The sequence below is a fragment of the Salvia hispanica genome, chromosome 1, assembly GCF_029641045.1.
Source record: "Salvia hispanica isolate PSC_SH4W2 chromosome 1, Shi_PSC_v1, whole genome shotgun sequence".
NCBI lineage: Eukaryota > Viridiplantae > Streptophyta > Magnoliopsida > Lamiales > Lamiaceae > Salvia > Salvia hispanica.
Window position 1 is genome coordinate 45,523,217 of NC_142692.1, and position 15,517 is coordinate 45,538,733.

Here is a 15,517-nt window from a genome sequence, read left to right on the forward strand (position 1 = left end):
ACAAGGTCGCCAAACTCCATGGAGATTGCATGGATTTCCCCACGTAAGTTTGCTACAACAACAATCCAACTACTCTCCACTTCTGATTTGAAACCATCTTCAAAGATTACATTATTCTCAACCTCTTTCAAATCATCAACAATGGTTGTATGAAGCAAAACTAGAAGAACCATGGCTGCTTTTCTTTTCACAACATCAGAGGGGTCAAGCCATATGCACAAAAATAGCAATTGCCAAAATGCAAATCGATAATATTCATCAGCAAACCAACCCCCATCTCCATCAGCGGCATTATTATATTCGCCTTGGATCAATATCAGTACAACATAATCTCTATCGGCCTCCGATCCGTTTCCTTCTTTAACATGATTCGAAGCAGTTTTATCACCCTGCCCAAGCTCATAAGTTAACAGTAGGTGTGATGCAACTAAAGAAGTAAATCCATTCGATGATTGTAGAGCTAGAAGGAAATTTGGAAACCAGATAGTGCCACGCGAAGCATAGAAAAGAATACAAGCCATCTGCTCGAACAATAACAAATACTCACGTGTCCAAAATCTGAATCCCCATGCGAAGAAGTCATATTTGGAATTTCCACAAAAAATGTTCACAAGAGTAGCCTCCACTTGATACATTGAATATAAAATCATGAAACCATCCTTCGAGTAGGAGAAAATGTGGTTTTTTTCCAGTTCTAACCTCCATTCAGCCACTATCAGAACAACAAGTGATTCACCACTCCTTTGCTTTGTGTTGAGCACAATATCAGACAGAGTAGCATTCAACCGGACCAAGTCGTCATCCATCTTGAAAACAATATTACCATGGTTAGGAGCAGCAGAATGCACACACTTATCAAGCAATTTTGTTTCAAGAACTCCATCTGTACAACACACGCCCGGTCTAGCTTCATAGACGTGAATGACTCTTCCCTGGACGAGAGCTCGTAATCCGGCTGCACCACATAGTAAGCGCACAAAATTTTCCCTGTTAGGCTCAAATCCACATACCTGCGTCAAGAGTACAGCTCCAAACATCTCCATAGCTCACTGATCGCCATCTTTAAAGTATCTCGATATGAAAAGAGTATAAGCAACCAAGGAGCTCTCGGATATTTCATAAAACACCTTAGATCTTGTCCCACTACGATCACCATTAGAGTAGCAAATGATTAATGAGGAACTCACGAATTCATGAGAACACAATCCAATTCGAACAGCACCAGGGTAAAGATTCTTGTCAAATGTCGAAGCTCCCATGCTTAACTCGCAATCTTGATTTGGCATTCCCAAAGCATTCATCTTTGAATCACGCGAGGAATCAACAATCCCTCCTTCACATCCACCTCTGTCCACAACCATAATCGCAAATATATGTATTTTCCTTTCTTCAACACCTGTAAATTCAGACCGTAAGCGGCCTCTTTCGTCCAAATAACTAGTGTAAAAGGTCATATCAACTCCCTGTCGAAAGACAATCACAACCTCTGCAGAATCATAGGCAGGGAATAGAGGGGCAGACGTGCAAAACTGGAACAATGACTTGAAAGAGGAGAAGAGGTAGGCGCTTCGGGACAACAACAGTCTCCAATCCATACTAGAGTGTCTGCTCAAACGTAGTGCGTCGTTGTGTGGAGGAATCGAGCGGGCATCAGAGGCGAGTGTTTGTTCCCTTCGGAATAAATGTCGATATCCAACACTAAGCAAAGTATGTTGTTCATCTTTATCTTCAAAAACATCAACTGAATTTTCCTTAGAACACTTAACCTCGTTCAGAAAAGTTCCACTTTTTGGTTGAGACTCCATAGTCTCGGAAACCATCAAATTTTCAAGATTCAGCAAAACAGAGGACGTAGCTTGCTTCCTGCACTTCTCCATATTCCGTCTAGCCATCTTTTCATCAAGAACAGTGCTCGAGTCCAATATGCAATCTGCACCAGCATAAATTGATTCACTCGTAGCATCCTTTGAATACTCAACATTCAACAATATAGGGAATCCCAGAACAGGCCTGAGGCATGTCCAAATTATTGCTATGTCGACACGAGGAATCCATAAACTCATTCGAAGTTAGAGCATCTAGCTGATCACATACACAAGAATCTGCCTCATCAAAGGATCCCGGAGCAAATACCTCCTGGTTAATAGTTTCTGACTTGTCATAACAATTTATTGTATCAAAACCAATTCCAACCAACTGATTATCACTAATAACATGTGAAACATCATCATCGGCAAATTCCGGAGCAAAGCGGTGATAGACTGCCAATAGAAAATCATCCCAACCTTTTCCGACGTTATTATCAGTCCAGCATGCCATCCACTCTGATGCCGGGTGATCAAACAAGTATTGAGTAAGGAAAAACCGATCGGATAGAGGCGTATAGTAGTGGTTGTAATAAATCTGCATACAACGAATCCACTTTGCAGCATTCTGTCCGTCAAAACGAGGTGGCTCGAGGCGGAGGCGTGGTACGGTAAAAGGATTGACACCCATCGGTGCTTGCGTGACCGATTGTGGTAACAACCAACTCGTGACTGGGTCCGGAGGCTCTTTTGCTCGCGCGCCAGTGACAGTGGCTATGAGCGTGGCGAGGAGTTCCTCAATCTTGTTGTGAACTGAATCTTCTTGTTGCGCAAACGATTCGTGCTCGAATTCCATCGCCATCTAACGCGTGGGAGAAGAGTAGATCAATGAAGCACCAGTTGATAGGACTTGAATCCTATCCGAGTGATTAGAGCACACGAAATTGTGAAGAAGACGATAAAGAAAGCTTGTTGCGTCAACTAGGGTTTCGGAACTTGGGTTTCAAGAAAAGATTTTTTATTTCTTTGTTCTTGAATGATTTTTTGACTCTCTAATAGACTCTTTATATAGAGTCCGGACCCTGCTTGATTCGACTCTACGATTCAGGAAAGAATCAAGAAGAAAACCCGAAAAGATATGATAAAATCTACCTAAAGATATTGTTCAATAAAAATAATAAAGCAAAGACGTAATTAAGGAAAATAACTATTCTAACTAATATAATGAGTAGTCACTATTGCTGGTGGCCATTCTTGGTGTCGGACTCGTCTAGTTGAGTAGGTTGCGGCTGATCGTCGAGGTCCCTATCAGGCGCCGAGCACGATACGGAATGCGATCGGGGTGGTGAAGGATCAGACCAGCATCGGGATCGCTAAGGTCGCGAGCAACATGGCGCCGGAGCTGGAGGTCGCCATAGTCAAAGCCACCGGCCACGACAACAATCCGGTGTCGGAGAAGTATTTGAGAGAGATTCCAAGTTCATTACTAGTATTCACCTTACCGGTCAGAGTGCAAGTCACCCAAATTGCGATGTCAAACTCAACTATAGGATGATCGAATGCGTATGCGAACTAGTACAGAAAGAAAATGGGGCTGGGATCCCCTGCTGTGCACTCTGTGCTATTATGCACACACACATCAAATTTATTTATAATAAAAGATATGAATTTAACATTATTATTTAACAATAAAATAATACATTGGGAGGAACAGCAGCCCCTGCTGGCTGTGCTATCAACCACAACAGGGGATCCAAATCCAAGAAAATGAGAGGATGAATTCAAGTGAGAGAAAGTGAAATGAATTTTAAATTTCAAACTCTTAAAATAGATGTACATATACATACAAAATCTGAGAAATATCACCTATGATTTGACAAAAGTAACTGGATAAGGTCTGCAAATCGTGTAGGTGTTGGCAGAGAAGGTCTGCATGTTGAGGGTAATATGTCCGAAATGCCCTTGAAGGCATTTGGGTATTTTGGTCCGAAAATTGACTACAAAAACATGATATATGATTATGTTTAAGGTTAGAGACTTCTGGAGATATTTTTTTTTTCTGAAGGACCTGCAGTGTCACAACTAGAAACGTCAGGAACTTTTGATGTAGTTCACTCTTATTTTTAATAAATTCTCTCTAATTCACGCATACAATCGATCCTCAACTGAATATAATTTTTCTATCTAAAGTAAAGCACAAGTAATTCACATGATTTGTATTTAAAATAGTTTAAGTCCAACATCTTAAAACATTATAAATTTCGTGCTCGTCACGGTACAACTGAATGGTTAGTGTTTTGAGGCTAGAACCTTAATTTTGAAAATTTGAGGATTTAAAAATTATTTCAATTTTACCTAGGAGTTCAAAATTTAAAAAGTTAATTAATGTTTAGTGTAATTAAGCAACACTCCCCCATTTGTGATTATACGTCTCATTTTATCATTTTAGTAGGTTTGTCATTACCGGTAAATGATTCGTATTTCATCAATTTCGTCCATTCATATTTTTGTTTCATCATTATTATTGTTTGTTGCATTATCAATCTCCTTGTGCATGATAGCTTCGAAATAAGCATAGTAGGCAATCATCACTATAGAAGTTTGACAAATCTTCGATTGAAGACCTACATAATCTTTGTAATAAATTGTAGAGTACTAAAGAAGTACTGTCTAACAATGATAAAAAAATTTCTATCACGAGTTGTCTATATTATTTTATCGATGATAACGAAACATATCAGATGTTAAATGTGAACAATCAGACATTATCACCACAGACGATCATATCAATAGTAATACAGACTACAGTAATTGAATATTTTTAAACTCGGAAATTAAATCCAACCTTATGCGTCGTCCCCATTGAAGTGAGGGCTTCAACAGTGATATGTGGGGTCGAGTCCAATGAATTTGTGATTGTGTTGGTAGTTTGTGACGGAGGAGTCCATATACATGTAGAATGCGAACCTATCTGTTTCCATTGAACCATTGATAGTGTAGCACGACTGCACGAGCAACATGCTCCTGACGTTGAGGGTCAGTAGTCAACTGACGCATGACTTGTTGATAAAATTTGGTGGCCATCACATGAAAACCCTTGCTCAAATGAGCCAACATGACAACGAGAAGGCTGAGCCGACCTCTTATGGGGTGTGGTATGGAGGTGATCCGTGCTCGAGGAGGACTAAATCTTCGCGTGGGCCGTTAGGCAGACCCGTATCAGTTTTAACCCGAATTTGTCCGAAGGGCCCGGCCCATTCAATTTGCAACCAAGTTATATAAAATGCTTATTGATGCCCGCTCACTCCACCAAAAATTAAATTCGCCGCCGTCATAAGCTTTTTTTTCCGTCGATGGCCGCCGCCGGAGGGAATGGAGCTATGGACTCTTCGAAGAAGAAGCGTAAGAGAAACAGAGACAAAAAAAATCCCAAAAACGAAGAGGTAGAAGTAGAAGACTTGAAACAAGACGAAGAAAATGAAAAGGTTGAGGAGGAAGATGTGGCCGTGGAGGAGGAGGAGAAGAAAGACAGGAAAAGAAAGAAAGAAATTAAGATAGTTGGTGGAGGAACCGGAGAGGAGGAAGAAGAAGAGCGAAATGTTGAAAAGGAGGAGAGTAGTTTGAAGAGTGAGATGAAGGTCAATTCGTCCGGGATTATGAGCAGCGAAGCTTTTGATGCGCTGCCGATATCAAAGCCCTCCATGGATGCCATCAAAGATATGAAATTTGAGTACATGACTCAGGTAAATTAAAAGTGAATAATTTTTTATGTGTTCCAGATGAAGAGTAGTATTAATTTATCTTGAATTGCTGATTATTTGTGTTTATGATAAAGATTCAAGCTAGATCAATTCCACCACTGTTGGAAGGGAAAGATGTTCTTGGAGCTGCAAGGACAGGTTCTGGAAAAACGCTTGCCTTTTTGGTTCCAGCTATTGAATTGTTGTTCAACATACGTTTTACACCTCGAAATGGGACTGGTGTTATTGTCATTTGTCCAACCAGGGAGTTGGCTATACAGGTACACACTTTACTTTCTCTTTTCATTTATTTACATCATTTGGTTACAGATACATCTTAAATGTGAATATTCTTGTTTGAAGACTTAACTTTACTAAATGATGCAGACACATGCTGTAGCTAAGGACCTTCTCAAGTATCATTCACAGACACTGGGATTGGTGATTGGGGGCGCAGCGCGAAGAGGAGAAGCAGAGCGTATTGTCAAGGGAGTTAACCTTTTGGTAGCAACGCCTGGTCGACTTCTTGACCATCTTCAAAATACAAAGGGCTTTATATATAAAAATCTCAAGGTATGACTGCATCAGCTCCCATGTCCCACCTAGATTCTTATTTGCTTCTGTTTAAATGAGTACTTGCTGTGATAAGCTTTTCCATCATAGTATTGTTCTGCATTGAGGAAGCTTGTGTTTACATACCTAATGAAGGATGCTCCTGATGAGCCTTTTCTATGCTGCATCCAATTTATTGCACATGACAAAGTTATGCACTTCACTAATTTTTTAATTGCTGCATAGATCCTTTTTGCAATGTTTTAAACACAGAGCTTCCCAAAACATTACATCCTTCTGTGTTTAGTCTATTTTTGTTCTCGGACGACTCTTGGCTTACTTTTATGCTAATTTTTTGGAATGTGCAGTGCCTTGTGATTGATGAAGCTGATAGGATTTTGGAAGCTAATTTCGAAGAAGAAATGAAGCAAATTATTAAAATTTTACCCAAGGTACATATCTCAGCTAAGCCTATTAAGCATTTCTTTCCACCCTAGTTTTCTAAAATGACAATTGGATATACTTCTGGTGTTTCTTACGGCAAAGAATTTGCATGTCCTTGGTTGACTTATTTTGGATCATATTCTGCTTTAATGCCATTGGAATATGAAACTAAAGGTCTTCATTATATAATTTCCTTGGTGAATAATTGGTTATATCACTATATGCTTCGTGGTAACTCATATCTCACTTTTCTTATATGCTCCCTTGTGTAGGAGAGGCAAACAGCTCTTTTCTCAGCTACACAAACAAAGAAGGTACATCTATTTTTCTGCAATGGCTTGGCCCCAAAATTAAATTATCATATGTTATAATTTTGCTGGAAGTAAAAACAAGAGTGTCGTTTTCAGCTTATGAGACTGTGATGTAATTTATTTGCTCTTTGACAATAAACTCAAAAGGAAATTGCATAAACTCATTTCAGGTTGAGGACCTTGCACGGATATCATTTCAGACAAAGCCGGTTTATATTGATGTGGATGATGGAAGGAAGAGGGTGCGGATGTTGTTCACTTTCTATTTGTGTTTATATGGTAAAATATTCAACTTCAAAACTAACTTAATATTGAATGGTGTAGGTCACCAATGAAGGACTGCAGCAAGGTTATTGTGTTGTCCCTTGTGCCAAGAGATTTAATCTTCTCTATTCCTTCTTGAAGAAAAATCTGACAAAGAAAGTCATGGTTTTCTTCTCATCTTGCAATTCTGTCAAGTTCCATTCAGAACTTCTCAGATACATTCAGATTGATTGCCAAGATATCCATGGCAAGCAAAAACAGCAGAAAAGAACGTCTACCTTTTTTGATTTCTGCAAAGCTGAGAAGGGTATATTATTGTGTACGGATGTTGCTGCACGTGGGCTTGATATTCCTGCAGTGGTATGCTTTTTTCCTTAAGGCAAACCGTTCCTTATTTCAGAGAGAATTTATACGCTGTTTGTGGTAATCTGTTTACCCTTGTTTCTCTAGGACTGGATTGTGCAGTATGACCCTCCTGATGAGCCCAAGGTAATGAAAGACAGCTCCTGTCAAATTGGCTGCTGTATATCCGTAATGTTTTTAGTCTCATGCTCATGCCCACCCCTTCCTAACTTGTGGTGTCAATGCCTTCAGGAATATATCCATAGAGTTGGTCGAACAGCTCGTGGTGCAGGTGCAAAAGGGAATGCGTTGCTTTTCTTGATTCCAGAAGAGCTTAGTTTTCTAAAATACCTCAAGGTAGGAGTCCTATGTGATTCCATGGAATATTACAATGACAATTAAATTGGCCACAGTAGAAATAATCACTACACTCATCGTTGAACTGTGACCTTAATATAGCTCTGTTACTGGAGTCCTGGGCATTACCATTTTTAAATGAGTAGCTTCAACCAAATGCTAAACAAGGAGTTGTTTCCTTAGTTAGTTAAAGTCCTATCAGTTGATTAACATATGGAACTAAAGCTTCCTGTTCCTCAATCAATCTTGGACATTCTTAAGGACACTGATGCCTGAAGATCTCTTTTAGGTCTATAGTCAGTGAGACCATTTTGTGTGTTTCATCAAATACATTAATCCAGCTGTTATTGCTGTATTTCAATTATTAGTATTAGAAGGATGGCTATGATGGTCTTTTATATGCTTACCATTGTCTTGTCTTTTTAGTTATTCTCTGAAAATGTGATTACTGGAATTTCAGGCTGCAAAAGTGCCACTCAAAGAGTATGAGTATGATGAGAAGAAAATAGTGAATGCGCAATCTAAGTTGGTATGTTCTTGTTCACAAGGCTTTAGTTTCATTATTTCGTAGACTCCCTCTCTATCCTGTTTTGCTGAACACAATTGTCAATGTGCTTGTGATACAGATAAACATAATCTCTGAAAACTATCATTTGAACAAGTCAGCCAAAGACGCCTACAGATCTTACATTCTTGCGTACAATTCACACTCAATGAAGGACATCTTTAATGTTCACAGGCTTGATCTAGAGGTATTTCATATCCTTCTAACTCAAACATTTATCATGCATATACCCAAATAAGTATATTATGGAACTTTTAAAAATTAATGTAACAAGGTTGGTATAGGAATGTTTTCTCAGACAATTTTGTGATATCCCCAATAGGATTTGGCAGAAAATTAAGGGTGCATAGTCTTAGTTATTAGTTCCTTGTATATTTCACATCTAGTTGATCTGGGCTAATAAACTTTATACTATCAATTTTTTGTGCATAGGCATTAAGTTATGTTAAGTCCCTCTTTTGTTTACAATATGTATGCGCCATTTTGACTGCTGGACGGTTGTGCAAAAATGCTATAAAAAAACACCATGATCATACTCGAATCTATCATTTTATTTTCTCATGTTGTTGACTCTCTGGTTCTTGGCAGGCTGTGGCTGCTTCATTTTGTTTCAGTTCACCTCCTAAAGTGAACTTAAACATTGATAGCAATGCCTCTAAGTTCAGGAAGAAATCACACAAAAGTGATGGAAGCCGACATGGGTTCAGCAAGAGCAACCCGTACGGAAGGAAAGGTGAAGATGACACACGTCAGTTTGTCAGATATTAGTCCAAGGAGCATTTTCCATACCAAAATATACTTGTCTCATCAGCGAAAGAAATCACCGGAGCTCATCCAGATATCAATCAGTTTTGCAATGAGTTTTGTTGAATCAATTCCCTCACAAAGTACTTCTGTAACACAATTTTGGAGCTCCAGTTCATGTTTCATCGGTAGATGCTATGACTGATGTATGAGCAACAATTTCTTGATTTTTCATTGAATTATTCGTCTTGTTCTCGACGCCTTTTGCATTCATTCGTAGAGTTAACCATATGTACTTTCATCACAGTGAATGAACAGGATATAGTGTAACCTAGAGTTGGAATTTGGAAGGTTGGAAGATGTATGTTTAGTTGGATCACTGGAAATATTTTGACTACAGTATCAGTGTGTACTAGTACTATAAATTGTACTATTAGCATTGTTATTTTTCTTTTTCAATACAATTGACACTTAGTTTGTCTCTAACCCATTAATTTTTACATTAAACAAGATTATATAAGAACAGGGGAAATAGCCAAGCCAACCCAACAGATTTATTGGAATTCAAAAGCTAAGCAACTTGGAGAAAACCAACCAAACAGTACTTGAAATCAGAAAACACAATTATCAGAATGTGGGAAGAGAATTATTACTGCATATCACCTATCATATCAGAGAAGGTTTAAAGATGAAGAAACATAATAATCAGAATGTGGGAAGTGAATTATAGCTGCTCATCACATATCAGAGAAGGTTCAAAGATGAAGTGACTGATACTGGAAAATAATCATTTCCAGAGCCCTCTTTTCTTGTTTTCATGTTTTTCGCAAGAACCATGACCAGAGGGTTGCAGTCAGCTATCTCGATGGTTTCGAGAGTTGGGATGTTTTCAATCTGCAACGGCATCTCCATCATTTTGTAGCAGTGCCGCATGATTAGGCGCTGGAGACGCGGGAAACATTTTTCATCATCACTTGTCCAGTGGACAAGATCAATATCTTCAAGCAGTAGAAATTTGAGACTCTGGAACTCTCCAACTTTTGTTTCCCATTTCGGTCCGCGAAAGGCTAAACATCGTAGCTTGAGCACTTGAAGATTTGGCAAAGAACCAATTGAACTCATGCACTCCCAAGAATGTCCTAAGCCAGCCAAGCTCAACCTTTTGAGACTCATAGGGAAACTTGAAGTGGGATTAACAACTCTAAACCGAGGCCGAGGATTCACAACTACACATTTGAGTGACTCCAGCTTATCAAGAATCGAAATATGCTCCAAGCAGCTTAGGATTTCTCTAGAACGAGGCTGTAACTCAATATTGATGGCGAGTTTCTTCAATTTAGGGATGCTTCTGAATATATCCTCGGTACAACTATGGCCTTTCACATGGAGCCTCAATAGCTTTGGTAGCTCGTCTCCGTCACTTGGGTCTGGCAGATTGCTCCCCATGATCCAAAGATGCCTCAGTTCTTGCATATCCCATATATCCTTAGGCAAACAAGTTGGATCCCTCACCGATGTGATGCTTTGATACTCATTGATGATCAAAGTCTGCAGGTTTTGGAGCTTGGATATGAAAGAAGGGAGGTTCCCATCATGAGTCAGGGCAAGGTACTGTAAGTGCAACAGTTTGCGAATCTCACTCGGGAACTCATAGAAGCGGACTGAAAGAGCATCCAACACTTTGAGGAACATCAAATCAAAACATAATGGTACTGGATAGTGAAGGTATCGACCAGTACAAAGGAGAGAACGCACTGTTGATGCGGCTGCTATTGAGTCATACACCGCCTTTAAGCCAAATAAAACATTGGTTTGGACTGAAATCCTGCGTTGGTCTTGAATACAGTATTCCACTGAATCACTCCATTCGTTGAAGGCATGCAAAAACTTGTTCTTGGTAGCTTCTTTATTGCACAAGGACCAATAGGCTGAGTGGAGTTTGCAGGATTTGATTCCATTGTTGGAGCTGCGCTTGCGGACGATAACGAGACTTCTGTAGACAAGCTCCTTGAGACATTTCAAAGCAAATTCTTCACAAATCTGGCTTGGTTCAAGAAAATCCTCAGCAGTCCACAAGTTAATGAGCTTTGTGAGGGGGATCTCATAGTTCTCAGGGAAAACTCCCATATACAAAAAGCATGCTTTTAAATCTTGTGGCAAGTACTCGTAGCTCGAAGATAGTACCTTTGAAATTGTTTCATATGCATCTGCAAAAACAAAATTATATCTTTTCTGTAGTACATCTCTCCAATACGCTGGATCACGGATCGCGGATTCACTTAGAGCGCGGGCCACCGCGAGGATTAGAAGAGGAAGACCTTCACATTTCTCCGCGATTTCCCTTCCAACTTTCTCGAGGTCTGGCGGGGAATAGTCCTCGCCAAACACATTCTGGCGAAGCAAACTCCAACTATGTTCATTATTCAAGGGGCGCATATTGTGAGCAACATAAATTGTATCGACGGGAGAAAGTACTTTCTGTAGCCTGGTTGATAGCAAGAGACGGCTTCCATTATCATTCCCAGGAAAGAAATTCATCAAGTAGCTCCACTCCTTGGGGCTCCATATATCATCCAACACTACAAAGTATTTCCTACCATACAAAACTGTGTACAGACAGTCGGCTAAAGTATGCTTATCTTCATCATCCGCATACGAAGCAGTGGGATCTATCTGAGAAAGAACATCCACCAGAACACCTTCCACTCTTCGGGTTGGGCCTAGGCTCACCAATGCCGTCAAATCGAAATGGTGGATTAGATCTCGGTGAACTTCTCTAGCGAGAACAGTCTTGCCGCTTCCTGCCATTCCAACAATTGACACAATCTTGCATCTTGGCTCAGGATGTAGAAGCTTATCTTTGATTTCTGCACATTGATCCGATAACCCAACAACCGTTGACATGTTTCGAGTAAAATCGGGCATGGTGGAAACATCAGCATCGGCATCCTTATCTAACTCTCTGTTATACTCCTCTCCCAACTTCTTCGCGATTTTCATAAATGAATCGATCTCTTCCTTCACGCCCTCATCGTCGGGACTGTTGGCAGATGGAAGAGAGAGAGACGAGCCATATGACTGAATAACGTCTTCTAGTTTCCAGACTGCCTCTCTTATTTTTGTATCTAAATCCTCAAACACGGACCTTTTGGTGCTGGTGTTGCTGCTGCGATCCAATCTTTGGAGGACATGCTCTAAGAACTCCAGCTCCTCAGCTGCAGATTTTGTGATTTGGGGATCAATTGTGGGATTTATGAGGCGCTCGATGGAATGCCTGAGGGAAACCACAGCAGCATAAGCCATGATTCTGTATTGATCGCTGACGCACAAGCTTTTTTTCCAGAAAATAAAAAGAAGAAAGTGGATTAAAGAAGATGTGGAGAAGAGGCGTGAGATTTTATCTCATCGTTCAACATTTGTGTACACGAAAAAAAAGCATTTTTTGAGCTACTTCGGATATTATGAAAGAATGGTAGTAGTAGCAATGTTTTAAGACCGGCGAGCAACCCGGATAAGTTATCGGCTCACGATTTAACTGGTCTGACCCAGCCCAATGGTCGAATCGAAATACTATTACACATAAATAATTTAATAAATAGAGTAGTGTTAAAATGTAAACTCATATATTGTACAAACTCCAAACTTTTCAACACAGTGTCAAAGCAACGTCAACACAATCAATGTCAACAAAATGTAAATTTCAAGATTTTGGTGTCAACAAAACGTCCCACAATGTCAACATGGTGTCAACAGTTGACACTGTGTTGACATTTTCTGTTGCTGTTATTTTATAATCTGTTAACATTTTCTAACTATTCAGATCATAATTTGGAGTTTATACTATATATACAGTTTGCATTTGATCACATCCCTAAATAAATATATATATGTATATATTTATATAGTAATAATATTAAAATTTACTAAATAAAAAATTAGAACTTGATAAGAAAATATTAAGAAGTTACACGTTCATAAATAATTTCAAATAATAAATTTTTTTTCTGTGAAACATCCCAATATAATACTATTATAATTTTTTTTTAAAATTAAATATATTAATACTTCCTCCGTCCTAAAAAAAAAATACACTTTGGATTCCACACGAGTTTTAATGTAAAATTAGTAAAGTAAGTGATACGCTCGGATTTTGCATTGTTTTAAGACCATTATTTTCCGTTTTTGATGTCAAAGTCACTCTATATGACCATTATTTGCATATTTTGTCTATTTTAGTATTTTGATGTGTTTTGTGAGAAATGTGCATAATTGAGCCGAAAAAGGGAGTCAAAATGCAAAGTCTAGAAATCTGGAGTCAGACGGCGACCGCCGGCGCCTGGCGGGCAGAGCAGTGCAGCGGTCCGCCTCGAAAAATTACACTTGGAAGAGATGTTTCGCCCGACGACCGTCGGAAGTCGTGCAACGGTCCGCCGCTGAAAGAACAGAGTCTTTGGACTCCAGCGCGGCGACCGCCGGAGAAAGGCGGCGAATCCGAGATGCCCTAGATTTGCTCCAAGATTTACCATATTTTGAAGATCTTTTCCTTCTACAACAAGGATTGGCTTTCTCCTATAAATAAGACCTCAAGCTTCATCAAATGAGAGAGCTTCTACTTGCAAAATAATTTACAGAGATCAAAAGCTAGAGTACTTCACTTGTGCAAGGAGTTGTAGAAGGATTTCAAGAACATCAAGAACGACAAGGATTCAACCTACGAGTTTTATTTTCTTTAGTTTTATGTTCAAATTGTCTTCCCTTCAATCTATGTGTTTAGCTTATTTCATTATGTGTAACTAAACTCATATGATTCTAGGGATGTGTTAGTAACGACTTTGGTTATACAATTCCATTTTTCTATTTAATATCCGTTTTATTTTTACTTTGTTTCTTACCTAAGTAGTTCTGATGCTGCATGATTGAGTGACACAATATTGTATGATTTCATATAGCTTGCTTCATAACTGTGAGAGAGTTCTAGCGAGTTAGATTTACTTAGTAGACGCTACAGTTAACTTCCTTTAAAACGACACTGTTAATTGAGAGTGAGGGCTTTTCAAGGGTCTTAGGAGCTTTATAGAGTTACGTGTTAGGATTGACAACCCTAATTTTGTAATCAACGTTTGCATCGCATGAGCATAAGCTAGGCAACTCGTCCTATCAAAGTAATAGCTGTGCTAGGGTATTGTAGTTTGGAATTTGTATAACCATAACTATGAACACACATCCCTGGGATTTCCTTATCTCTATCGATTGTCTCCGTGTTTTATTCGCATTTAATTGTTAATTGCTTTTAATTGTTTACTGTTTCCAAAAAGTTTTCAAAACCTTCCGTGCTTCCAGATAGTAATTGAGTCTTACTAGGAGATAGACACTTTGTGTTTGCCTTCCTCGTGTTCGATATCCGTACTGACCTTTAGCTATATTATATATACTTTGTATACTTGTAGGTTTATTTAGTGCTACAAAATAGTGTATCAAGTTTTTAGCGCCGTTGTCGGGAAAGACAATTCACTTTGGAGTGGTATCTTCAAACAGACAATTTTACTATTTTGGATTTTACTACATTCAATTTTTATTTTTATTTTTATTTTTATTTTTATTTTTATTTTTATTTTTATTTTTTTTAGTTTCTGCAGGTTGTGCAGATTTGCGTATCTTGTGGAGAAAATAAGATGGCGGAGCCTACCAACCACGATCTTATCGTCGTCCTTCGAAAGGAGGTGGAAGAGATGCGAGAAGAGAGAGCTCGGGCAAAAGCTGAAAAAGAAAAACGAGCAAGGGAGGTAGTTCCAGTCTTGAATATGTTTAGTCATGGTAACATTGTGGACATTCCTGCAGGCCTGCAAATAGAGGCCAACAACTTCAAGTTGGGGATACCCTTGATCAATAGGGTTGAACAAAATGCCTTCGCAGGAAGAGACACCGAGGACGCAAATCGACATCTCACTAAGTTCGTGGAAATAGCTAATACAATCAAGATCAATGGTGTCGATGATGATATTGTGAGGGTAAGACCTTTTTCCCTTTTCCTTAACTGATGCTGCTAAAGAATGGTATGATTGTCTGCCTGCAGATAAAACCACAAATTGGAAGGATCTAGTGGTCCTCTTCCTCGACAAGTACTACCCGCCTGGCACCATCCTAAAGCTTAAGCGTGAGATCTTTCAATTCATGCAAGGATCCGATGAGCCTCTATATGAAGCTCTCGCACGTTTCAAAGCTCTTCTCCGCAAATGCCCGAACCATGGTTTTGGAATAGACCATCAGGTAGGAATCCTTTATAATGGGTTTAACGAAAAAATCTCTAGTTTGTTGGATTCAGGGGCGAATGGGGGATTCTTGAGGAAAGGAGGAGTTGCTGCTATGGAGGTAATAGAGGAATTAGCCACTAAC

At 39.2% G+C, this 15,517-nt stretch overlaps 2 protein-coding genes across 2 annotated transcripts; one reads left to right on the forward strand and one right to left on the reverse strand.

Moving 5' to 3' along the window:
* The first annotated feature begins 4,943 nt into the window (after positions 1-4,943).
* Positions 4,944-9,610, forward strand: LOC148933928 (DEAD-box ATP-dependent RNA helicase 51-like). The gene is made up of 12 exons (XM_089068949.1): positions 4,944-5,548; positions 5,641-5,826; positions 5,933-6,118; positions 6,466-6,549; positions 6,814-6,855; positions 7,023-7,094; positions 7,177-7,476; positions 7,567-7,605; positions 7,711-7,815; positions 8,276-8,344; positions 8,442-8,567; positions 8,969-9,610. Exons 1-12 carry the CDS (start codon positions 5,159-5,161, stop codon positions 9,146-9,148), a joined length of 1,779 nt encoding a protein of 592 aa, XP_088925075.1. The 5' UTR covers positions 4,944-5,158; the 3' UTR covers positions 9,149-9,610.
* Positions 9,611-9,754: 144 nt separating this feature from the next.
* LOC148933929 (putative late blight resistance protein homolog R1A-10) lies at positions 9,755-12,576 on the reverse strand. The gene has a single exon (XM_089068914.1). The coding sequence runs from the start codon at positions 12,425-12,427 to the stop codon at positions 9,869-9,871; it is 2,559 nt and encodes an 852-aa protein (XP_088925040.1). The 5' UTR covers positions 12,428-12,576; the 3' UTR covers positions 9,755-9,868.
* Between the last annotated feature and the right edge of the window lie 2,941 nt (positions 12,577-15,517).